Source organism: Ursus maritimus, unplaced genomic scaffold (assembly GCF_017311325.1).
Source record: "Ursus maritimus isolate PB19 unplaced genomic scaffold, ASM1731132v1 scaffold_33, whole genome shotgun sequence".
Taxonomy (NCBI): domain Eukaryota; kingdom Metazoa; phylum Chordata; class Mammalia; order Carnivora; family Ursidae; genus Ursus; species Ursus maritimus.
In genome coordinates, this window is record NW_024425897.1 from 11,054,056 (window position 1) to 11,079,642 (window position 25,587).

The 25,587-nt window shown below is 43.5% G+C and overlaps 1 protein-coding gene across 4 annotated transcripts in view; it reads right to left on the reverse strand.

Annotated features, from left to right (window-relative positions):
* Positions 1-3,223: 3,223 nt before the first annotated feature.
* The window catches only part of EIF4ENIF1 (eukaryotic translation initiation factor 4E nuclear import factor 1), a 43,833-nt gene continuing 21,469 nt past the window's right edge, over positions 3,224-25,587 (reverse strand). For 2 of the 4 annotated variants that reach the window (XM_040619760.1, XM_040619759.1), the window contains exons 7-19: positions 22,751-22,926; positions 17,557-17,692; positions 17,153-17,332; positions 16,143-16,375; positions 13,086-13,157; positions 12,457-12,640; positions 11,465-11,544; positions 10,998-11,140; positions 8,298-8,382; positions 6,840-6,972; positions 4,989-5,333; positions 4,549-4,713; positions 3,224-3,977 (exon numbers count right to left, since the gene is read on the reverse strand). In XM_040619760.1, the coding sequence (XP_040475694.1) occupies positions 3,736-3,977; positions 4,549-4,713; positions 4,989-5,333; positions 6,840-6,972; positions 8,298-8,382; positions 10,998-11,140; positions 11,465-11,544; positions 12,457-12,640; positions 13,086-13,157; positions 16,143-16,375; positions 17,153-17,332; positions 17,557-17,692; positions 22,751-22,926 (2,174 nt within the window). In that variant the 3' untranslated portion in view covers positions 3,224-3,735. The remainder of the gene's footprint in view (positions 3,978-4,548; positions 4,714-4,988; positions 5,334-6,839; positions 6,973-8,297; positions 8,383-10,997; positions 11,141-11,464; positions 11,545-12,456; positions 12,641-13,085; positions 13,158-16,142; positions 16,376-17,152; positions 17,333-17,556; positions 17,693-22,750; positions 22,927-25,587) is intronic. The other 2 variants (XM_040619761.1, XM_040619762.1) reach the window with 2 other exon arrangements.

The following is a 25,587-nucleotide window of genomic DNA, read 5'->3' on the forward strand; positions in this document are numbered from 1 at the left end:
GACTTAGCCTTTTCCAGTATTTGTTTTTCATGCCACCTTAGTAACAGTTGTTTCTCTGATCGTCTTTCAGGAGCTTGGACTTAGAATTGTCTCCAGACCCAGGAGATAAGCCTGGTATCCTGGTCACTTTGTAGAATATAGACCTTGAGATCACTGGTGCATTCATGATAGAGGTCAAAATCTAGAGCCTACCTCAGCTCTTCAGAGAAACATTGGCTTTCTGAGCTTTGGGATTTCCAGCAAGGTTTGCTCTCCAGCCAGAGCAAATACTGGGTTTCAGGGAAATCCTCCTGCTCAAATTCACATCATTGAGCAAGACCTCAGGATGTGCTTTGAACAGGCCTTGCTTCCATCATTCAGAATCCTCCTCTCCCCCTCTCAGTGGCCCCGATGCTTGAGGAGAGCATTACTCTACTATTTTCCTTTTTTTCCCTTTTGGGCTCAGACTTGAGGGTTCTGGGAGAGGAATGCTGGCTGGGGTAGGGCTGCTAAGGAGGGGCATTCCTGTAGTAAAGGCTTTCTCTTCATGGACTCCAAGACTACAGTGGTTTGGCTGTCACAGCATGGCTCGAATTTCCTGTATGGTTACACATTCCATTTCTTTCCTGATCTTTTTAAAGTCTGTTTATTTAAGCAATCTCTACACCCAGTGTGAGCCTCCAACTCATGACCCTGAGATTAAGAGCTGCGTGTTCTACCAACTGAGCCAGCCATGTGCCCCTTTCCTGATTTTTTTTAGTACGGCTTAACAGACTCACTGTTTTGTGCCATTTGCATACTTTTAACTGTGTTTAACAGCAAACACTTAACCAGCTGAAGCGGAAGGAAACTTATCTCAGACATAAGTTTAACGGAGCTCAGATGGGCTCATGGCAGCTGTAATGCCATTGGAGATACAAATTTTTTCATCAGTCAGCTCTGTCCGCTGCAGTTGGTTGGCTTTGCTGAGCATCTGGCTTCCCTTACAAGCAGAATGTCTGCTGCAGTCCCCGGCTTTACTTCCAGAGGATAATAGTGAGGACTGATGCTTACCTTTTTGGGAAGCTATTTGCCAGAAACGGCCCAATGTGTCCTTGGGTCTTCTGGCCTAAATTGGGTCACAAGCCTATTCCTGAATCAGCTGTTGGTAAAGAGAACAGAATTCTTGAAGATAAGAGTTTACTCCTGTCAGTTTTCTTCATTCCTGGATTTGGTTTGTGCTCATCTCAATCCTTTACAAAGAAGGGCCAGTGGAGCTGGCTACTCTTCTTGGTAGAGCCTGGCTTAAAGATACTCAGTAGCTATCTCCTGAAGAAGGGTTGGCTGTACTAGCCAGTTTTTTCCCCACTTCTTACTGGTTGCACTGACTTCTCGAGTACTGGCTGCTCAGCTGCTTCCTTTGGGAGGCACTAATTCTTTCCTCTCCTGACCACCCTCCTTAAAGGTAGATCTTCCATGAGGTTCTTTGTGGTGTTCCTGTTTTATTTTGAGGCTGCCTTCCACATCCTTAGCTTTTTTTTTTTTTAATTATAGCTGACACACAATGTTACATTAGTTTCAGGTATACAAGGGCTGATCCAACAAGTCTACATGTTATGCTCACAGGTGTAGCTAACGCCATACAGTACCATTGCCCATATTCCCTGTGCTGCATCTTTTATTCCCATGGTTCTCTTGACCTTTGTGTTGCACATCCTTCTAGTCCTGATTGCTACTAAACTCTGTTCATGCCTTCTAGACTTCCCAAAATTGTTCCGTGTATGACCCCTCCTGGTAGCAGAGACATCACTTCCATTTGCCCTGACCCTTTTATCAGGCTCTTAGCTCCTGGAAGACTGCATTAGCTTCCTCTTTTGCTTCCACTCCCTCCCCTACAGCAAAATAGTTTTAAAATCTATCTGCCTTCTGCAGCACTCCCTTACTTCCTTCTGGCTGGGTCTCATCAACCACTGGCAAATGGCTTTGCCCATTGCTTGGTGCCTACATTGTTCATTTTGGTCCTGTCAGCTTTTAGCCTGAAAATTCCTGAAAATTGGCAGCTCCAGCCCAGTTCTTCCCACCGAACACCTACAACTCTTGGTTCAACACGAAGGGGAAGGAAGTGAGGGAAGACACAGGACAGGTGGAACTGGATTCAGGCATCTGTGTTCTTTTGTTACTTGAGACTGCTTTCCAGCTTCTACCTGTGGAAACAAAGCATTTGCAAGAATTCTGAACATAGGCTTTATTTCTAAAGCTAAGGAATCCCAAGAGCAAATCCCATGGGGGCCTGGGCTAATGAAGTTGAAGTACCAGGAAGACAAAGACCTCATGTTCAGTCCACAAAGCTAGGTTTTGCTGAAGGGCAACCTCGTTTCTTGTGTTCCTGGCAGTAGTAAGTAAGGGTGGGCAGCTCCCCGTTTATATGCAACACTCCTAACACTGAAGACTCAGGCTATTTTTTACCCTTGCAGTCAAAATCCAGTCACCTTGACCTTCACCTGTGAATTAGTGAACCACCTCCGTATTTGACCCTCTAGCATCAAGTCAGAGTAGCTCTGATGGCACTACATGGACAAGTATTGAGAACTAGGGCAAATTAACGAGTTTGAGAAAAGTTAACACCTCAGAGAGGACTGAAAAACCTTCGGTCAGGAAAGGGGACTCAAGACCATAGCTATAGTATTCTGGCAGAATACTGTTCTAATGCTGTGCATATAGTTAAGGTGAATAATGAATAATTGTGAGCTGAGGAATGAGACACAAAACATAAGGAGTCTGCTAACACAGTCTTGAGGGCAGTTTCATATGACAAAACTTAATGGGTTGAATGAGAACTCTCAGGTCCTGTTGTTCTTTACAGAGGACTTCGAGGTGGAGAACAGGAAGCCAACAGATGATTCACTTTTCCCCCAGTAAACGTGGATTTGTTTGGGAGAAGCTACCGTATACATGATTACCCAATAAATTGTTTTTACTAGGTGGTTTTAATGTAAGACAGTACACATTACAAGCTGGTGTTAACCGCAAGGCTTCCTATAAGGTCACTCCAGCCTAAGCCGGCCCGTTAGGGTCTTCAGGGCTCAAAAAAGGCGGCCAGTGCTGCTTCCTTCTAAATGAGATAAAGAGTTCAATTCTGGGTTGTAAAGAAAATTTAAGACTTCTGATCACTTCCCTCAGGGAACCTACTGAACCTCACAGGTCAGCTGGTTATAAATGAGAAGGAATGAATTCAGGAAGAAATAAACACAACAATGCCATTCGCTTCATTCACACACACCATATGCAACTTTAATCAACAAAAGAAAAAGTCCCAAATGTACAAGTGGAAAAAAAAATCAAACTGTTGACACAGGCTTAACTAATATCAGCTACTTTTATGTACAGCTGTATAAGTTCAAAAAAGCTATCCTATATTTATATACAAAAGTTGTTTATACACAAGTCTGTACATAGGGTCTATACATTTATTTCCTCAGAACCCTTAGGTGCCACCTCTTGGTGAGGACACCAACACTTCATTCACATATCTTACAGAAAAAGACTATTTCCAGGATTGACAACACTGTGCATCCTGTATTCAGACCACGTAGGCTCCATTCAGTCGGTTAAGATCCTTCCGTCAGTGCAGACCACACCAGGTGCCTGGGCTTCCCTAAACAGCTTCGCACAGAGTGCCCCGAAGTAAAAGTCCATAAACCAACCCGAGATGAGGAAGCAGAGTCCTAATCAGGGTGCCACCATAGGTCCAGGCACAGGTGAGCCTGCCTGCCCTGTTCATTGACGGTACTCCAATTCGTCTACACTGATGACTTTGGCAGGCATGGAGGGCAGGGGCTGCTGTAGCACATCTGAGCCAAACCACTTGGCGAGGCCCACCGGGGAGCTGCTCCTCTGGCTGGGGCGATGCTCCAGCTGGGAGTGCATGTGGGGCAGGCCTGACCTGGTGGGCACATTCTGAGGGGTCGTCTGAACGCTGACAGCTGCTGCCTGGGAACTAGAGCCTGGAGGATGAAGAACTATGGGGATAAGAAAGAAGGTTATCATTCAGAACATGGGGGAAAGTTCTGTATCAGGCCTTGCCTCCCTCAAATCCTATCCATAAAATGCCAAACAGAATTCTGTACCGGAGGTTTTATTCTAGGGCTTCCTTAACTCCCTTGTAAAATGCCCACAAGACAGCACCTTGGAAAGTAGAGCTATTCAGAAGCCATCCTAAAGGACATGACCACTACCTTCCCATGACAAGCAGCCGCATCACAGAAGTACTAACATTAGATGGGGAGAGGCATCTACTCTGGATAGTCTCTATGCTAAACCTGTCAGGATTCTCAGCCGCCTCTAAGAGGCAGAGGACAAAAAATGCCAAAGCATAGTCAGCTCTCCTGCTGTCTTTATATGGATAGGAATTCCACGTTCCATAGAGGTTGTTTTACTTCATCCCATCCTCTGGTTATCCCCTTATCCCAGTCTTGCTAGGTATAAGTTAGAGAATGAATCAGGTAATTCATCCTCTCCACTAGAAACTGGTCCAAAAGCTTTAAGCCCATTCAGGCCATCCCCAGCTCCCCGGCCCACTCCTGAACCCACCTGAGCGCTGTAGCTGCTGCTGCATCATTGCCAGATGCAGAGGTGTCCCAGGGCGAGGGTTTAGGAGAGGGTGACTAGCCGCAGGTAAAGGGTAAAAGGGCTGACCCAGGATTGGGCCAGATAGTCCCTGTAAATGAGTCAGGTCCATCCCAGGAGGAAGCACACCTGTTGGGCAGGGAAAAGAAAAAAAAACAAAACTGGTAAGAAGTAATCAATCTGCCTGGAAATTTTCAAGCTTTGCTGATCTACAAGTTTAAAAATGAGCAATGCTTAAGCTAGCTTCATCTTTTAATGGACTAAGGGATAGTTTGGATTGGACACACTGCCCACCAGTTAGATGGAAAAATCTAGCAACATTTTTCTAGGGATAGAACTTGTACTTCACAGTATAGTACTTCATCAGTTCTGGCAAGTGTTGTCATGTCAGGTCAGAAACTCACCAGCCTGGAGCAAACTTGGAAGATGCTGTGGATGTACTCCCTGGGCCAGCATCCTTTGGACCAACCCTGGGTGAAGCTGGTGAGCAGGCCGAACGATCGGGACATGGGGGACAAGGGGAACTTGGTGGACAGGGCGGAGAAAAGGTGTTCCTGGAACTGGGGATGCCAAGGTGGGTGTTTTTCTCCCAGCTGCTTTAGGTCGATAGTCTTGCTCTTTGGTGTAACGGTTAGTCTGAGACAGTGGGGTAGAACATGACGACCGCTGCAACGTTGAAAGTTTGGGATTTGTAGTGGGAGAAGAGTCCCGATCGGCACTGGGCACAGAGCTGGATGACAGCAGGTTCTCTGTAAGGACCCAGACAGTATTTTGGTATTGGCAAACTTCTCCCAAACACGGTCTTCCCAATGATCCAGCAAATCTCATTTCTTAGAAAGTTTACAGTCCTTATTTGATGCCCTCAGCAGATTTAGAGGACTGTATCCTAGGAATCATCATTTGCCTTATAAACAGGCCTAGTCAGGGTCATCGGAGTAGTTAGGGACAGAGCTGGAACTAGACCCCAAGATTTCTAGTCTCCAAATACCTTGTTGGAACAGAGTTTATTTTTCTTACAATCCTTGCAACCCAGGAATAGCTATGGGCAAGTGAACCTGGCTTTAGGTCTGGTGGTCTAACTTAGGCACCTTGCTCTGCTTGCCCATATGGCTGTGGTTCAGATCTGGGTGGGAGCTAGTACTGTCCTAGTCGACTGCTTGGGATTATGCTTTTTTTAGCCTAAGGGGAAAATCTAAAGTAAAATTATGCAAATCTATCACAACAGAAATTACAGTCTAGTGAAGGAATCTGAACTGCCTTTTAGTAGGACCAACAGGATTTCCTTTTTTCCAGAAGTTTTCTCATAGGCAAAAAAGCTCTCAGACCAATACTGCAGACTTGTGTAAACCTAACTCACTAGAATCTACTTCACCACATCCTTGACAGTCCCAACTGTGGGATTTCTAAAAACCTTGCTCACACTTTCAATATCTTTTTTTTTTTTTTAAAGATTTTATTTAGCGAGTGAGCGATCGCACACACGCAAGCAGGGGGAGGGGCAGAGGGAGGAGAATCTCAAGCAGACTTCAGGCTGAGCACACAGCTGGGGCTCCATCTTATGACCCTGAGGATCATGACTTGAGCCGAAATCAAGAGTCGGATGCTTAACCGACTGAGCCACTCAGGCACCCCTTCTATATACTTCTAAAAGGCTCTCCACACCTTATGCTTCACCCATTGCACAGACTTTGTTGGATACTTAGTCTCCATAGACTAGAGAGGACATTTCAACAGTAAAACTGGTTGTACCACATTAATTCGCCAAATAAATGTAGTAATCAACTTGGAAGCCTCAATAAGGATTCTAAGCTAGGGGCGCTTGGGTATCTTAGTTGGTTAAGTGTCTGCCTTCGACTCAGGTCATGATCCTAGAGTGCCGGGACGGAGCCCGGCACCCAGCTCCCTGCTCAGCTGGGAGTCTGCTTCTCCCTTTGCTTCTCCCACCGGCTCGTGTTCATTCTCTCTCTCGCACAGAAATAGAAAAAAATCTTAAAAAAAAAAAGGGGGGGGTTCTAAACTAAAACTCCTCCTCATACTAGCACTCATACCACTATGAGATTGGTCAGAATTTCAAATGGCTAAGCAACTGTGAACTAGTACAGTGCTTTTCTCACGGTCAAGACAGCGAACTGTGGTCCAAAGGAGGAGGGTTTTCTGTAGGGATCTGCAGAGAGTAAGGTCAGCTAGTCAGCACTCAGGCCCATGCTCTGTCACATATTTTCCTGGGCACTGCACCCTCGACAGCTCTGCATTACCTTCACCGGCCTTCTGAGTGTCGTCCTTACTGTCACCAAGAGCCGCTTTTCCAGATGTCGGCTCCTCCTTGCTTTTCTCTTTGCTCTCATACATCTTACGAATCACTGAGGTAGGGGTGAAGGAAGGAGAAAGCTGCAGAGAAAAACAGTATTAGCATGTTCTCTAAATGCCTTTCCTCATCAAGCCAGGCTTAACTGGTCAAACTACTCGACAAGCTGAAGAGTCAGTCCCCTTATTGGCTACCTGTGGCAGAGACCAACTCCAGTGTTCTGGTGTCTAGCTCCTGGAGGAGAAGGAACAGGATGGGCTGGACAGGTGGTGCCCCAAGTGCATCATCCCTTGCTCACAATGCATTTTCATCAAAACCTAGATTTAGCTCTAGCACAAAGGGAGTTAAAGCACAGAGCTTCAACCTGTCCACCCGTCGGTGTCTGTGGTGATAGGGGCTGACCGATGCAGCCCCTGCTTCAGCCATTTCCCTAGCCTGGGATTCGGCTGAGAATAGGGAAGAACAAGGCCAGAAGTACACCCTAGAGCAAGGGCCCTACCAGCTGGGAAGGGACAGTTCAGACACAGCCTCAGAACCTAAATTTCTCTATACTCTTAATATACTCTTATGTATCCCATCTTGACTTGGCTACCAGAAAATTCACAATTATCTTAACAGTCTCCTCAGCCCCTAAGATTCACCTTTTGGGGTCATTTGTTCCAATCTCTTCACTGCCCATTTTTACTTTGATGATTTTATTGTGCATGTGACTTTTCTCATTAACCCTAACTCCTTGATGGCAGGAGACAGGGCATGAATTATGAACAGAGAAGGCCCTTCTAGACCCTATCTGCAAAGTGCTTGATGCAAAGACCCAGTTGGGGTCCTGAAGCAGAGTTACAATTTTTCCCCTTGTCTATCAGCTTTGACTAGGTGATAGAGGTTTCTGGGGGATAAAACTTAAAAAAAAAAAAAAAAAAAAAGGAAAGAAAAGAAAAGCTAATATATGAATGAACCAGTTGTAAAACTAGATTTAACAACACAAAGAAGCAAACTCTTTTGTCCTAGCGTTAATTCATATCACAGACCTGAATCTGTGAAGTCCCCACCATGTTTCACTGGATTCTCCATGATCCAACCCGTTCACCCCATCCATCTCCCCTCCTATCTTTCACCCCTTTCATCCTCTACTCCCCACTCCAACTGTTCATTTGTTTGAACATACTATATCACCTTGTATGTTTTAGCCATATGCATCTATCCTCAATGTAGGGGCTTCACTAGAACCCTAAGAGTGAGACTGTATCCTGAAAGGGGAAGATCTAAGGCGCAAGCAGGTATGAAAGACTATTAAGTCAGTTATTCCTGTGAAGGTATTTAAGGACATTTTGGGGTACACAGTGATACATTAAATGCACAACCAAACAGAGATGGCTTCAAGTCATTCACAAAAGCAAAGGTCACTGACCATGCTTGTGATGGAGGCAGCGGGGGCAGGGGAAGAGGAATTCCCTCGGTGCACGGGTGCTGGTGACTTGGTCACTCGCTGTTGCCTGTGAACAAACCAAGTATCAGTATGAACTCCAAGCTGCTCAAACTCCAAATCCTAAAACCAAACAATACTCAAGACCAGACCAGGGCTTTAACATGCCATTTCTCTCATCCATTTCCATTTTCCAAGCATTTATTAAGTGCCCAACATATGCAAAACCACATGCTAAGCTCTGAGGGAAGACAAATATTAACCATGGTCCTGGGCCTTGCAGGAATTTTTGTCTCGTGGGGAGACACTAACCAGGACAAACGAAGGCACGTAGGTATAACAATAAGGTGAAATGGAAAATGAAGTCCAGAAGGAGTGACACAATACTCCTGAACAGACTTCGGGAAAGCTTGTCTGGGAAGAAGCTGTGTTAAATTGAGTGTGACCAATGAGACAGCTAGAAGATGGAGAACAACGATTCAGGCAGAAGGGTCAGGTACAAGGCCTTGAGAAGGCCTTGGGGATGTAGGGTTATCCAGGGCCGGTGTACAGTTTATTTGCAGATTAGGCTACGGGCAGCAGGGCAGGCTATGAGTCTTCATTCTGTGGGCCAGGCTGTGCTCCAGAGAGCAGGGAGCGGTACTGACTAGCACAAGGCCTGGCACAGAACTGCTGCTGTATAAGCCACTGTTTCAGATCAAACAGAGCACCAGGAGTTTCAGCTACCGCAAGGCCCAGTACCGTGCAGCATTCCGCATCACTCCCCATCACTCCTGGTCCACACACAAGGCTGATCCCAGGCCTCCCAAGTTAAAGTTTAAATGAATAGACTTCCCTTCTCTCCCCACTCTACTCATTCTCCCTTCACTTGGAGAAAACAGGAAACAGTTGATGAAGATGTAGAAAGACTGAGAGAAGAATGAATTATAGGAGCTCACTGGTTAATGAGAGTTTCACTGCATTTCAGCTGTCAGACCTTGCACCACGAGGGCCAAAGCCTTAGTCAGTGATTCTGAGGAGTTCCTAAATCGTAAGCACATGAGACTCCTAACCCATGACTTCTTTCCAGTCTGTACCAGGTAAGCCCCACTGCTGCCACACAGACTCCAAGGCTGGTGGTTCTGCACACCTATCATTTATTCCTTCTATGAACACACTGAGCATCCACTAGGTGCTAGACACTGGGCTCAAGTGTGGGGATATACAGCAATAAAACAGACAAAAAAATCTCTGGCCTCATTACATTCTTTTGGTTGCAGGGTAGAGGGGTTACCATGGGCAGAAAGATGAAAAATAGTAACCAAGAAGGTGGTAAGTACAATTTAAAAAAAAAAAAAGACATGCCTGTTGGGGGACACAAATGTATACAGGGCGTTCAGGGAGGGCCTGAGAGGTTGACATTTGATTCAAACAACATGAAGGCTCTGCTGACACTGACTCGGGTCTACTTATTCGTTTTGAGGAACTTTTATTTAAAAAATCCAAGTTTCTATATCTGTAAAATGCCGTTATTTATACCAACTATCTCACAGGGTTGTTGCCAAAAGCCAATAAAATTTTGGATATCAAAAATGCTTTGAAAGTCAATAAATCAAGTCAACGATTTATTAAGAAACTACATTACAGAGAGAAATCCAGTGAGGGGCTCAGCAGACCAGTCCTGAGTTCTCTGTTTAGGCTGAGGGCTACTATATACAGATAGAATATATTTATGCAAGAATACAGGGTACTTACAGGTTTTAATGTTTTCTGAAAGTATCAACATATAAAACCAGCTGAAGACAATGAGACACTGATACGACAATTTTAAGAATCAAAAATATAAGTACTTCTTAATTACCAAGTATATTGTATGGGCAGGACTTAGTGTTCAGGGATAAACATTTTGGTGATAAAACTGAAAAAATGAAAGTGGTATTTACTTTTTTTTTTTTTTAGTAATCTGTACACCCAACGTGGGGCTCGAACTTACAAACCCGAGATCAAGAGTTTGCAAGCTTTTCTCACTGAGCCAGCCAGGCACCCCTTTTAAAGGCTGGATGGGATCTGAGAGAGGGAAGAGATATCACCAGGACAGGGCACACAGGGGGCTTCTGGGTAGCTAACAAAGGAGTTTGTCTTGTAATAAACTACACATTTGTTTAATGCAGTTTTCTGTTTTGTAACAAAAGAGAACGGTATTGCTGCCCCTTTCCCCTAATTTATGGTTCATTTTACTACTTGTTGCAACTACTGGAAGGAACAGAAGGAGAATGAAGTCAGTAGTCATTTGTTTATAGCTTTGATCACAAACCCATTAGCTCTGACCAACAAATAATGGATCAGCAAACCTGCATCAAAGGACAGTTTGGTACCTCCACAAGGAATGTGCAGGGGAGGAAGCTAGGTGGAGTTTTACTTTTCATCATCTTACAACAACAAATAAGGAGTTACGCTAGCTAGCTACATTTGTAAAAATGAATCCTTTCAATCAAGAATATAAATAAAATTACGTAGAATGAAAAGCCTATGACCCTGCAGAATCCAATTGTATCACTTCCTCCACAGCACATCTGGAGATGGAATTCTCACCATATATCGTATAAACTATCAGTGTGTACCACAGAATGTCACTGTGGATAACTAATTATTTGTGGAAAACTAATTTGCAAATCCCTACAAGGGTAGGATTAGTCAGTAACTTACCTGTTTCTGAATCCGTCTCTGGTTCTGTCCACCTGCGGTTTGCCAAAACCAGGCTGGTAGAAGTTTGCTGCCTGCACCGCAAGGTCATGTGGCAGGGCCAGCCCCTCCAAAGCTGCCTGTTGCAATTCCAGCTGGCTCATCTGCTGAACGGAGGCGGCATTGGAAGATCAGCAGAAAAATGAGGATCGTCCATGCACTTTCTACAGAGGTCTCTCTTCACTCTTAGAAAGGTATGTTTAGGCAGCGGCTGAGAAATGAGGCACTGCAAGCCTTACTAAATTGTGCTGCCATCCACTGAACAGGATTTTAATGAACTAGGACTTTAATTGTTCTCCAATCTTCTAGCCTTTACTGAGCTCATATTGTAGTTCAAAACCACGTCCAAGCATTGCAACGATTCTCCATCCCACAGTCAACAGTAAGGATGAAAAGCAAGCAAAAAACTTAGAGAAAAAGCTCAGACAGACCTGGGCTGTGACAGGGCTCACGGGCTTGCGCATGCCTTGGAATGGATCTCCGAGTAGCTGCTGTGGTCCTGGTGTGAAACCTGATGGGAAAGTTGCATATCAGTGAGTGTCGAGAGAGCACACATCCATGAGAGAGGCATGAGCACTGCTGCATGCTGCTGCTTGGTGAACACCGTCTCTTTCAGGCAAGTAATGACTTCCGGGCTGATCATGTCCCTCTTCTGTGCTCCCACACTGAGCTATGTGGACCTTAATCAGAGCACTGAATGATCCAAATACCTGGTGTATTCATCTACCCCACTAAGCTGTCAGCTTTGTCCCTTTCAGAGCTGAGACCTCTATCTGAGAGAGAAGTGCTGTTCTAGTCTCTGATTTGGCTCATCATCACCGAGCCAGCCGATAACCAAAGTAGAGTCCAGGGCTTTGAGGCTTATACTCTTGCCATTCTATCTTGCTAACTGGGGGACAAACAGTACAAAAACTTACTCTCGAGGTATGACTGGCAGGGGCCAGAGTGGCCAGCAACCTAAAGTGGTCCAGGGTGACAGGAACACTGAAATTTTGCACAACATTTATGCTAAGACAGCTTTTGGCCACAAGACCCCACAGCTGATTATGTACCAACTTAATGAAGTTGGTGGAGAGCCACCACCCTGACTCCCACCCTATCAAGGAAAAACCTAGGAAGCCAAATTAACTTCTTTGAGTTCCCCAAATAAGGAACAAGATTAAAGAGCCAGATCCAATTTATACAATGTTGGTCAATCTTAGGAGAAAGAACTGTGAATATATTTATCTAGAAGGGCAGCCAGATAAACTATCTTCTAATTTTGTGCCTCACCATCTCCCCAAAAAGGCATAATAAATTCACAGATTTCTTTTTAAACTCTTCAGGGACGCCCACGAAAAAGACTGCCGGTTCTAGGGACAAGGGTAACCTTTGTGGGGGGTCGGGGGAGAATGGACAGACATCAACGCACAACAGCATTTACCAATTGGTGATGGTATTCTAGGACGAAGGTAGTCTGCTGAGGCTGCTCGTGTCTGAAACACCTGTGACAAGGGAGGAGAGGGTGCTCTTTGGCCCAGTAAAGATGTCGTAGGCTCCAAACTCCCCATAAGGCCACTCAGAAGATTGGAAGAAGCAGGTCTCTGAACTGGCGGACCCAGAAGTTCCTAAGGGCAGAAAAAGTCATCCTTCTGAACATACCTAGCTCTTCCTCCTAGTCAGAGGCTGTGAATTACGAATTAACTTTTGGAAGCCAGCAATGAATCTCCCTCATGCTCCACTGAAGGACTTGGCACACGTACGTGCAACACATGTCTGTCCCCGTTCAGCTGGCAACATCTGCTTTAAGTTAGTAGGTTGGATACTTTCAAATTCTATAGAAATTGCAAACCTGTAAGCTGGAACTCAAGGGCTTACGTTGTCATCTTCAGCCACCTCCCCGCCCCACAATGAGATTAATGGCAACACAGAACTACATCAGGCAGCAACACAGGATCCTCAATTGCCAGGCCACACGGATCATTCTCTAAGGCCCAAAGCTGGACCACTACACAAAACTGGTTCACACTAGTGTTCAGGACTCCGAGGCCTTGGTATAAGATGGTGAAGTACCTGCAGGATGTTCTTAGGGACAGGCTGGCCTGGAATCTCAGCAGGGGACATCAAATGGCTTTCAAGGTTTCGCTAAAAAAGTCAAAGGAAAACTGGTTTTAACCTTCGTACACACTTAACTTACAGGTGCATTGGGGACCATAAGAAAGCATTAAAAACTCCCCAGGGAGTGAGCACTTAGGCAGAATGAAATCCAGGGCACAGAAAACTAACTCAGATCCACTTGTTCCACTTGCTCGGTTCCAAAGATCTGGAAATGGAAAGAATGTTCACATGTACATGCAAAGTTCACTCAGAGACTCTCAGATGGTCTTTTCCTCCCTGTGGTAACCCTAGTGCATTTCACTGTTTCTAACACTGTGACCAAAAGAAGGGAGAAAAAAATGGTGAAATACAGGAGCACTACGTAAGAAGCCACAAGCAGGAAACTGCGATCATTTATAGATTTTAATTTTCAAGGCAACTTTTGCTACCCATTATCTTTGAAACAAGATTTACAGACCACAGACACTAGTTAAAAACCTAGTGAACAACATGAAAGTTTGGCCAGAATCGTTACGTTTCAGAGTTTCACACTTCAGGAAATTTTAACTTTATTATTTTTAAACAGGCTGTTCCCAAATGGCTCTCACATTCGGGGCAGAATTCAGATCCTCCACTCTTTGTTCTTTTAATGCGGCAGCAGTTATCCAACTGACATTACCTCCCGCACTTCAGGACCTCCTTGTGCCTGTTCAGCTTTGCCTGACGTGCCTTCTCTGGTGCAGTTTTCCTTCTACTAGGTGACGCTGCAGAGGTCCACAGCAATGTCCTCAGGCGTGACACAGAGCCCCAAGACAGCCTAGTGTTTTACTGTTGGTTTTAGAATCGAGACTGACTGCAGATTTTTTTTTTTAAGTAGGCTCCACGCCTAGTGTGGAGCCCAACTCGGGGCTTGAACTCAAGACTCTGAGATCAAGATCTGAGCTGAGATCAAGAGTCGGACGCTCAACCGAGGCGCCCCTAACTGCAGATGATTTTATTTTTTTATTTTTATTTTATTATTTTTTAAAGATTTTATTTATTTATTCGACAGAGATAGAGACAGCCAGCGAGAGAGGGAACACAAGCAGGGGGAGTGGGAGAGGAAGAAGCAGGCTCATAGCGGAGGAGCCTGATGTGGGGCTCGATCCCACAACGCTGGGATCACGCCCTGAGCCGAAGGCAGACGCTTAACCGCTGTGCCACCCAGGCGCCCCTAACTGCAGATGATTTTAATAAGAGATCTCAAGAGTCATTTAATGCCATCTAACAAAAACGGGCAACTTTGCACTACACGGCTTACTGTATTTGGAGGCTAGAGCCTCTACAATTCAGTTTGAAATGGAGTTTAGACTGAACCAACATGTCCGATTTTGGTGATGAAACAATAGGCCTGAACCTAAAAGATGGAGGCAGACCAGTAGTACACACAACACATAGAGCCACAGTAACTGAAGACTTGATGTTAGAGCGGACCATGACTTAACGACATGCAAATTAAGCAATATTTTGGGATAATACCTGGTGTGCTTATTACATTACTTTCCTTGTTGCTTTCTTTTCTAGGTTAGGTTTGTGTTACTTTTTGTGTAGCAACTTGAATTATATTATCCATCCCTTTACACATGTGTTTGAGGGTCACTCCCTTGGCCAGATGTATTTCAGAGAACTGAAACCTCAACATCAAACCAGTTACCCTCACAACTGCAGGGCCAACTGTTATCAATATCAAACCCCAGCATCATATCTGAAACAAAATGTTCAAAACATCAGGTAAACTACTGAATCCCCCTGCTCCCACTTCTTTACTCATTCACACTAAAAGAAGATGCTTACAAGATTTGACCTAAGCTGCTTATAAGCACCCAATCACCAAGAGCCAGCTGAACAAGAAAAAAAGGATAGTTCGTGATCTTTTAATCTGGTCCTCATTTGAAAAGATCTGTATCTAATAACTCATTGTATGGCAATAACTCTTAAGTAATTAGGCAGTGGTTTAGGAGAAACGTTCCCCTATAACTGGCGTGGTGTGCTCAGACACAAGGAAATAAGTCTACCCGAGATGCCTCCTGTCAGAGGTAGAGTCGGTCCCGGCACTAAGGCCAGGAACAACGGCACCTCTACTGGAATCTATTGCCAAGTGCTGGTCAGATAAAAAAAACCACCAGTTTCCTTCCCTTGGTACAAGGCACAATGAATCATGACCAACTACTGATATCATGACCAACGTGTAGTTCCCAGAAAAGATGATGACAGGAGAAAACAAAAGGCAAAATTCAATTTAATCAATCTGCTGTAACTTAGCAACAAGAAGAAATCTATGTTTGTGTCTTTATTACTCAAGTTTGCCCGGCGCCCTCTATCACCTTTACTATCAAGGGATAGCAATATTGACACAAAGGCCATGGCTGGGAGCCACGGCTAATGTGTCATGACAAAGACCAGTAAGTGTCACGCACCTGCATTTTCTGACACGCAGTCACCACATGCATAACCCAAATTCATGCCCCAAAGTGTTTTTACGAGTCACAGCTTTTTCTATTTGATAAATTGACAGAATGCAACTATCTTGAAAAATCCGTCTTAGATATTTTACAAGTGATATGTACAATGCCTAATCAAGAAAGCAGGTTATTCCATGTATATAGGGATGATTAAAACATGTGAGAAGAAAGACTTTACTATAAAAACATGCTGAGTTACTTTGTCTTAAGTAGCTGAATAAACAGAAAACTTTTTTTGGAGTGCATCCAAAAAGATATTTTTACACTTTTTTTTTTTTAAAGCAGTGACTTAGTTATATCCAAATCTTTCAATTGTTATACTGTCACCCTTAAAACATACAGACTAACCACAAGCCTACTTTTTCTAGTAACAAATAGCACAGTGATAATTAAAGAACACACAAAAGCATCAAGGACCAAATGACTATTAAAGAACTTCCAACTTACTCACAATACCATTTTTTAAGTCCATTTATTATAGTGGGAAGTAGAATAGAAAGGGAAAAGGCTGGGGTTTGTGCCAAATACTTACGCTGACTTTGGGCTGAGAAGGCAAAGTCCCACTTGCCTTCATGGTGCTCACTAGTTTGTTGAATGCAGTCATATCTCCATCTTTCTTGAGCTGTCGATTGCTGGCTACAGCACTCAGGGTCTCCTCTAAGTGTTCTGCCATGAAGGGGGTCGAATTTTTCACTTGCTGGTCCACCTTCAAGCCCTTGAGCCCCGCTTCTACCTCTTCCACTGACAGTACAACTCCTGAATGTGCTGAAAGATTGAGAAAATCCAGATCAAGCCAAGCAGGGAATACGTGGCAGGAATGCTCCCTTTGGCTACCGTGGTGGTTAAAGTGAAAATAATTTATTTCACAGTTGAACTAAGGTTGTCAGAAAAGGCTGACACCAAAAACAGACAAACTGAAGACTCTTAAAATCATGGTTGCTCAGTGGAAATAAGGCCATAATTATGTATTTGGGAAGAGAGGGCATAAAATAAATCTAAAATGTTTAGATGCTAGAAGCTGGGGGACCATAACCATGGGGTGTTATGCTTTAAGACTTGATAAGATCCGAACATGCATCCCGCAGGAGGGCCTCTCACAATGAGTCTACTGGAGACTTGTCACCAGGGACGAGAATCCCAGATAGCCTAACCCCAGCACGACTGCCACCTGTGCTATGGTTACTGTATTACTAAGGTTTATGTTGAGGGTGCATAACCTAAGCAAGAACATGGCAGACTGGGGCAGAGCTGTGAGAAGCTGCCAAGTTATGCCCAGAAGAACTACGACATTAACTGGAATATAATGATCAGGCTCCAGGTCAGGAGGAGGACTTGGGAGGAGGACTGGGGAGGAAAAGCCCATGACCCACTAACTACTAGATTCTCAAGGAGGTGGTGTTTGATAAAAATTTTGAAATACATTAAATAAAACCCACTCTCTACTTGACTTCTGATGAAACAGCAGTGTGTGAGAATCAACTGCCCTAAGACTGAGATCCACACTTTTTCAAATGCCTTACGCAGACTCTAATAAACACTTACAGCTTTCCTTAAGCTTTTCTTTATTTGCAGAAAGACTGGAAAGAAGAGGTTTTAAATCCACTTTGGCTTTCTGTAGCATTTCTAAAATATCCACTTTATTTTCAGCATGGTCTTCCAGTGGGATAGGAGCAAAATAATTCCCCGAGTTCTGCCCAGGAGAGAGGATGGCTTGTTCCAGACCTGATATTTTAAGTAAATACATTCATTAATTAATTGGTCCCAATAAAGCACAGAAACAGATCTTCAACAGTATTAAAAGGGCACAAATGGAAGGTGTTTTGGTTGTTGTTGTCGTTTAAGCATCCAGAGACCCTTTAGCCCTAATGGACCCTAATGAAGACAGAATGAACCATGTCAGAGAAGACTCAAAACCACATTAAAGTCAGAATCTGAAGCCACCTTACCTGCTAGTCTCTCCAGTTCTTCATGTGGTGTTGACCCAAGACTGCTGGATCGGCTTCCTGATCGGCTCGGGTTCGAAAACCACCTACTGAACCGACTGGCAGAGACTGACCCTTCTCCCAAAACATCTTCTATCATCTAAAGGGAAAGACAAAAGGAGCTAAGATAATGGTTTCTAGGCGAAAAGAATTAACAAGGTTCAAATTTTTAGAAAAGGTCACTTACTTTGAAACTTCCTTTGATGCTGCTGACCTGAAGGTAAACACCCTCAGAATTTACGATTTTCAAGATCTTTAATTTTTCTTCCCCTCCAGGGTCATTTCTGAGTAACCCAGAGGTGGGCATTACCGACCATGTACTTTCTGAGCATATAATGAAAAACCTCTGTGTCACAGAATATGTTTTGGTTTTCTATCCTTTAGTCTCATTAGAAAATCCAACAATGACTTAATGTTCTCAGAGGACATAGTTTCAAAATCAAAGTCAGCACCACAGTAAAGCATTCCATTGCCAAGCCGATGAGTGGCCTTCAACTAAATATCAAGTATGGAGAAATGATGAAAGAAAGCCCTCGCTTCAAACTTTAACTTTCGCAAGGTTGTGAGGAACATCATAAAATTCAATGGTGACAATTTCAGAAGCTAAGAAGTAGAGCTCATAGAGATCATAATTCCAGTCCACGTTTAGAAAGTGTCGGAATGTGAAAGACGAACTTTTAACTGAGCTCTAATATCTGTTTGAACTTAATAGGGAGTTTGCAGGTATTTGCTGTCTTTTAAATGCAACCTCAATAGTTTTTAGTTTAGTAATAACTGATGTGCTACAATCAGAAACAATTTCACACTATTTCATAACAGTAACTTCCATTATCAATCCTTAAAAACTAGACTGACGCATTAAAAATATTTCAATTCTTTTCTATCGTAAGTCCAGTTAAATATCCAAATTGATCTTTATGCAGCGTTCTTATCGGTATTTCGGAAAGACGAGGTAAAGCATATGTCAATGCTTTACAAAAACGAGGCACACCTTGAAAGGCATAAACTTTCATTTCTACAGCAATGATAAAGAGCAAACAGGTTTCCCCCAAGGGCACACGGATGGCAAAGGAGTGACACTGTTTTACCTGAAGACTGGAACCCACAATTTCCAGTCAAAATTCAGCAACAACAGGTTAGATTTATTATTTTATTCTCATCTGGAAGAATTTTCTCATAATGTACCCAAACTAATAAGCCATGGAATACTTCTCTCAAACACAAGAATGAGAGATTTTAATTCATGATGCTAATTTATTACTTGCGGTACTCTTATTTTCTGAGGTATTATTCAGTTTCACTCACTCACTTTTAGACTCACGGACTTTCAACTGTACTAACTTTGCCATAATTAAAATATGAGAAGCTTTCATCAGTAAATGTTTCACTGTGGAAAACTGAGAATTGTATCTAAAATATACCACCTTAGGGATAAACAGGATTATTTTAAAACTAAAAGCTATAGCCATTAAAAAGGTTTTAATGTTGAAAAGAATGTGAAATTTTACAAATAGCCAAAAATCTCTTTGCATTTTAACCCTTTAATTTCCTCTAATCATAGTGTATCTGAAAATGTCAGAAGATACACAAGAGGGACATGAAAAAGTAAAGGACATGAAGTTAAAGCATCTGGACATCTTCTAAAGAGGACAGTGAGAGAGTCATTTCCATATTTTGATCAGTGACCAACGTTGTTTCTGTTAGAACTGTTTTATTACAGCTACAACATAAAAAGTAGAAACAAAGTTACTCTTACACACATTTACTGGAAATGCCAAATTCAAGAAACTAAAGCATGTTAAGCCCAAAATGAATCCTAAGAGGATTTATCTAGTCAGTCATTTTTACCACCCAGCAAGCCGGGATGACTCGACAGCAGTGAGATTTCCTGAACCTTGGTGAAGGAAATGGAGCGGCGGACCCGCTGCTCTGACTTCTTGGTCAAGACACCCTCTGCTACATTCCTGTCAGCCACCAGCTGGTCAAGAGGAGGAGCCTATGAACTGTAATCTGGTATGTTTAAACTGTTCCTTCTGCATTTTTAATAATATTTTAAGGTAACTTATGACTGTTACTCTGGTCCTTCAAACAAGTCATTTAGACAAGTCATATCTTAAAATTCACATAATTCTGATGGTCAGATACTGTGAAATATTTTGTCTTTGACAATTACTAAGTTTTACTGATCAATGTTCTCCTTCTAGTACTTTCCACTTTTATGGAAATTTCTATAGTTTTGTATTTGTTTCACTCCAGTTTGATTTTTGGGATTTTAACAAATGTACTTAAAGATATACATTTTCTTCTGAGTACGCTTTTGATTACACCACCAAGGTTTTTCTACGTCATGGTCCTTGTTCATCCTCTGAATAGTTCATGATTTCCACTCTGATTTCCTTTTTCTTCATTCAACATACGTAAGCACCTCGTATGTGTCACGCGCTGTAGTAAGACTTGCATCGTTATCTAAAATAAACTTATTTTTAATTATTTAACTGAAAGTACTTGCACATGTGATCCAAATTTTCAGTTTGATTTTTTATGATTTTCAACTTCTAATTATTGTAATGCCAGTACATATAGCCTATAAGTACAGGTATAATTCTGTTTTTATCTATTAATACCTAACATGGGTGGAGCCTACTGAGTGCCATGTACTACTTCAAGCTCTTAGATAACCTTTGTCAGTTGATACTCAAATCCTATACAGTTCTTATTTTTCCTAATTGGTCAATTATTGAGCGTAACAGAATTACGCAGCACAATTTGTTTTTAACTGATCGCGGTTTTGCTTCTAAGTGAACCTATTATAGAATATATGCCTTAATGAGCAGGACCTTCATGAAAAACATGGAGACCTCCTAGCCTAGTAGCAACTACTGCTCAGCTTTAGCCAAATTTTGGTGGAGGGTGAGGGCCAAAGGCTAAGATACTGTGAAGCTCCCATACCACCTTTTATGCGTTAGAGGCAGTATAGTTATGCGGAATTAAAAACAAAGACCCTTAACTGAAACTGCCACAAATCAAAATTCAGTGCCCACCACTTACTGGGTGTGTGACTTTGGGCAAGTTATTTAAGCCTCGGTGCTGTCTCCTCATGTGTAAAATGGAACCGGTAGTCATCTAATTTACAAGGGTTTGTGAGCATTAGATAACTTATTGTATGTAAGCCTAAAATAATCAGCACTCTAATGAATGTTACCTATTATTAAAAGTTTAGCTTTGAATTCTTCTGTGTAAGCACACGGGTTAAGTTTCACAGGTGCTCACATTTGGAGCCAAGAATAGGCCTATAAATTTTGACCTTTTGCTGTGAGAACTTTTTACGGTGAGATTTCCACCTAAGAGTAAAGGCGGGGAAAAAGCAACTAATGCCCCCTCAAAAGCTAAGAATTTTCCACCAAGGAAATAAAGCTCCTGTGTGAATGCAACCCTTCTGCTCACGGTGAGCCAAAGGACTATTACTGACTAGCTGACCGCACGCGAGGTATGTGACTGGGAGACTTACAGTTAAAATTACTGCTAGAGCTTAAGGACAGAACCCACCACGCAGCTGCCAGCTGGTTCAGAGCCACACTCCACAAGCTCCCGAAGGGCACTCTAGACAAATGTGCTCTTACCATGCGGACAGAAGTTCAGAGAGTCAAAGTAAATGCTTAGGCACTTTTATAGCAGTTTGGCCCTGCTGTGACATTTGTACTTTATACTAAAGTATTGGTCCGCATGGACTGGAAATACAACCTGGCCCCTCATCACAGAGAACTTCAGAAGCGCTGCCCTAGAACTCACCTGTGACCTTGTACCTATCAGTGCTATGCAGGGTCTGCCCACCTATTCTGGGTGGCCATCTTTTGGGGACTGGGGCTGCAAATGACAAAGGAGACAAGCCGATGTTGTCTGTTCTGTCATGCCCAGTTCTCTCTGCTCACGCAATAATCAAACTTACTTCTACAGTTAAGAAGTAGAGTCATTTAAATTCCATGAACCACCAATTTTAAAGGACTGGTCAAATGTATTTGCCGTATTTGGTGCTGTAAATGGGACCTCTAGAACATACAGATGCTTTTGAGCAAATGTAGGCTTTGGTTTTGTTTTGGTTTTGAGAGAGAGAGAGAGAGAGAGAGGTGGGGGAGGAGCAGGGGGAGAGAGAATCTTAAGCAGCTCCATGCCCTTCACGGAGCCCGACGCACGGTTCAATCTCACAACCCCGAAAGAAATCATGACCTGAACCAAAATCAAGAGTCGGACGCTTAACCAACTGAGCCACCCAGGTGCCCCAAATGTTTAAAATTCTGTTTCATCATGGGGCACCTGGGTGGCTCAGTTGGTTGAGTGTCTGCCTTCAGCTCAGGTCATGATCCCAGGGTCCTGGGATGGAGCCCTGTATCAGGTTCCCTGCTCAGCGGAGAGTCTGCTTCTCCCTTTCTCTCTCCCTCTGACACCCCCCCCCTCACTCTCTCAAATAGCATCTTTTAAAAAATCCTGTTTCATCGTGATTCTATGTACTCTTTCAATAACCACAGAACAATCTCGTTTCTGTGTGCACAGGTCAGAGTTCTATCTTTTCTCCAACTTGTCGAGGCTACAGTAATCCCTAAAGGACCAAAGGGGATAGGAAAAGGGCAGGCAGCAAGTGAAGATTTGGTATGTCTTACTGCTTCTACTTTGAAAATCGAGAAAAGATTGGACCGCAACAGTTCAACAGCAACACTGATAGTACTTCAAGGTGCTTTTCACTAAAGGTTTTCAGAACCATCACAGCACAAAGTTACCACCTAACTAGTCAACCTTACGCAAGGAATACGCATCAGCACGACGCTAATCACCAGTCATAAAAATCCACCTTCCACAGCACGTCTTTATAACAAATGCTTAACTACTGAAAAATAAACGCAGACAATGTTCTTTAACATCTGAAGAATTCTTAGTCCAACACTGCCAGGCTGGAAAAAGAGGTAACTGGTACAGAATTCTCACTTGGTCATTTCCACTAGGCCTCTCAAAACAAAACCACGAAAACTCAAATATTTAGGAATAAAAGCCCAAATCCCCCAAACATCTAGCAACACAATACTTTAAAAAGAGTATCTTAAATACTCAGGTCAAATTTAACCATCCAGTTGCTCCATCTCGTTTGTAAGCGTGCTGCTACACTCACCGAAGCCAAGCCTGGCACCTTATCAAGGTTAAAGAACTCATTAAAGTCAAATTCTCCCGGGGACTGCTCAGGCAAGACGGCGTCCCTTGGCACTTCCTGATCAGCAGCCGGCTCCTGTGCGAGGATGACCTCCACCTCATCCTCTTCAGCCACTCCTCCATTGCATTCGACTATGCCTGAAAGCAAAACCAGGACAAAAAATGGTCTGATCAAGTGAACCACTCTAGACTTATTCTGTGGCCTTAGCCATCATCACACGTGCAAAAGAGCCACCGATAACTTTAACGGCAGATCTCGTGTGCCGATACGGCATTTGCAAGAGTAAAACCTTTTCTACGGGAGCTGGGGGAAGAAAGAAGCCTTAACAACGAGCCAGAACACCAGCACAACGCAGGACGGATGGTCCCTCCACCACCCATTCTTCAAGTTTTCTATAATGTAGCACATTCTTTTTCTAATGGGTTTTTTTTTTTTTTAAGACAGTTTTTGCAAGTCTGTTACTGCTTAAAAATGCAACCGTATTAATTTGGCCCTGCCCTCATCCATGTATCCGCACCACCACTTCAAGCCGGGATTCGGCAATCTAAGGTATTCACGTGAAACCCAGCATGAGGGCAATTTTCACCTGCCTACAGGTTGGCTGCCACTCGTCCTTCAAGGCGAAGCTCAAGTATTACCTCTTCTGGGAAGCCTGACCTGCCTCCCCGTGTTTACCATGCCCAGAAAAATTAATCACTGCCTTCTCTATAACCCTCGTGTTGTCTCTCAGAGTACTTATCACACTGTATTATAATAATTGTCTAGTGAGACTGTGTCTCTGAAGACAGGTAATCTGCTCTACTCAGTTTTGTCTTACTGTGTGGTGCCTGGTCAATTTAAAACGAAGTATTGTTCAGTTGTTGTCAGGATGTGAGGGTAAGGGCTAAGTGAAGCTACCAAATGTTAACATTTAAGGAATCTAATACTATAGTTTTAGCTGGAATATGGGCAAAAGGCAAAATCCTTAGGATAAAAAATTTTCTTTTAAATAAGTGCACTGAGAGATACTAGACATTCAACTTTTTGAAGAACTCCCAAAGCCCCACCCCACAAAAGCACCTATATAAGAGCTGCCTGTGGTTTCAAGATCTACAGCAGACATCAAGTTCTCCTGGGGAAAAGCCATCTCCTGGACCCATCCCTTCTTAAAAGTCCCCAGATGTTATTTCAGTCTTTTTTTTTTTTTTTTTTAAAGATTTTATTTATTTATTTGACAGAGAGACACAGCCAGTGAGAGAGGGCACACAAGCAGGGGGAGTGGGAGAGGAAGAAGCAGGCTCCCATCAGAGGAGCCCGACATGGGGCTTGATCCCAGAACGCCAGGATCATGCCCCGAGCCGAAGGTAGACGCCTAACGACTGTGCCACCCAGGTGCCCCTTCAGTCTCGTTATTAATCAGACCAAGAGTCGCTACACGCTATCAGCTGCTTGCACTCCACTCATGCTTCAAAAGCTAGAGAGCAGCGCAGGGGACTATAACTGAAGGATTAAGTGGCTTGCTGACCCAAGGTCTCAATACCAGCCAAGTGGCAGAGGCGTCAACCCTAAGACGGCCACCAATACCGTTCCACACCAAGCCGTGTGTAGCAAGGCAGCACGGCTCCTCCACAGGGGTGGCTGCCACCTGCCTACCCTGAGCCCTCTGAGTGCCTGCGCAAGCAGTGAGACAAAGTTTGTGAGCCACGGACAAGGCAATCAGCGGTCTCTCCAGTGGGTAGGCACATGCTTACTGCCAAACAGAAGCAAATACCGTTCGTTACAGACTGACATTTAAACTCAAATGACTGCTTTCGTGGAGGTACTGCCCTCACTTTAGAAAGAAAGGGAGCCCTAGAAAAATGAACAACTCAACAGCCTAATCAGTGCCAACTCTGTATCCTTGTCCACTAGAGCAGTGCTTCTCCCTGACCCATTTTACCCAGCAGAACCTGCCTGCCCTCCTCAGGACAAGTGACATTTTGCTGCATTTTGGGTCCCAACTTAAGGATGAAAGGTGGCAATGAGAGTGTGTACTTGGCTCAAACATTTACAAAAGCTTTAATACGTCTCCTATCCCTTTTATTTTGTGTCAATATGGGAACATCTCTTAACAGATAAATAGCTTTTGCAGGCAGGAGTGTCCCACATGCAATTTTATGCCACTGTCAAGCTCTCTGGAAAGCAGACGGGGTCTGTCACCTGAGAGTGGGTAAGAGTGGGTAGGGATGTGCACTAGTAGACAAACGCAACTGGCCATTATGATAGACTCATAAGGCAGAGACCTAGGAAAGAGAACTAGGGGGAGGTTTTATCACATGGATAAAAGGATCATATGCCTTCATTAGAGAATGCAAATTAAAATTTTTGTTTGTTTTTTAGAGAGAGCATATGGGCTGTGCAGAGAAGGGCAGAGGGAGAGAGAATCTTAAGCAGGCTCCATGCCCTAGCATGGAGGCCAAAACAGGGCTTGATCTCACAACCCTGAAATCAAGAGTCGGATGCTTAACTGACTGAGCCACCCAGGAGCTCCTAAAATGTTCTTTCCTATCAATGGAGGGTTTTAGCCATTTCTAACATCTAAATTTTTTCTGGTTACAGGTGTAATGCATAGTCAAATTACTTCAATTATTACCATTTATATATTATCTAGCACTGGGCCCTGTGTAGAGTGAGTGCTCATTACACATCGGTCTTAAAACTCAAACAGGCAAGGAATAGGTTTGTCTTGTTCACTGCCACATTCCCAGCACTAGGATGTACCTGCACAGAACCGCTATGTAAAAAAATTCTGTGGAGGGGCGCCTGGGTGGCTCAGCAGG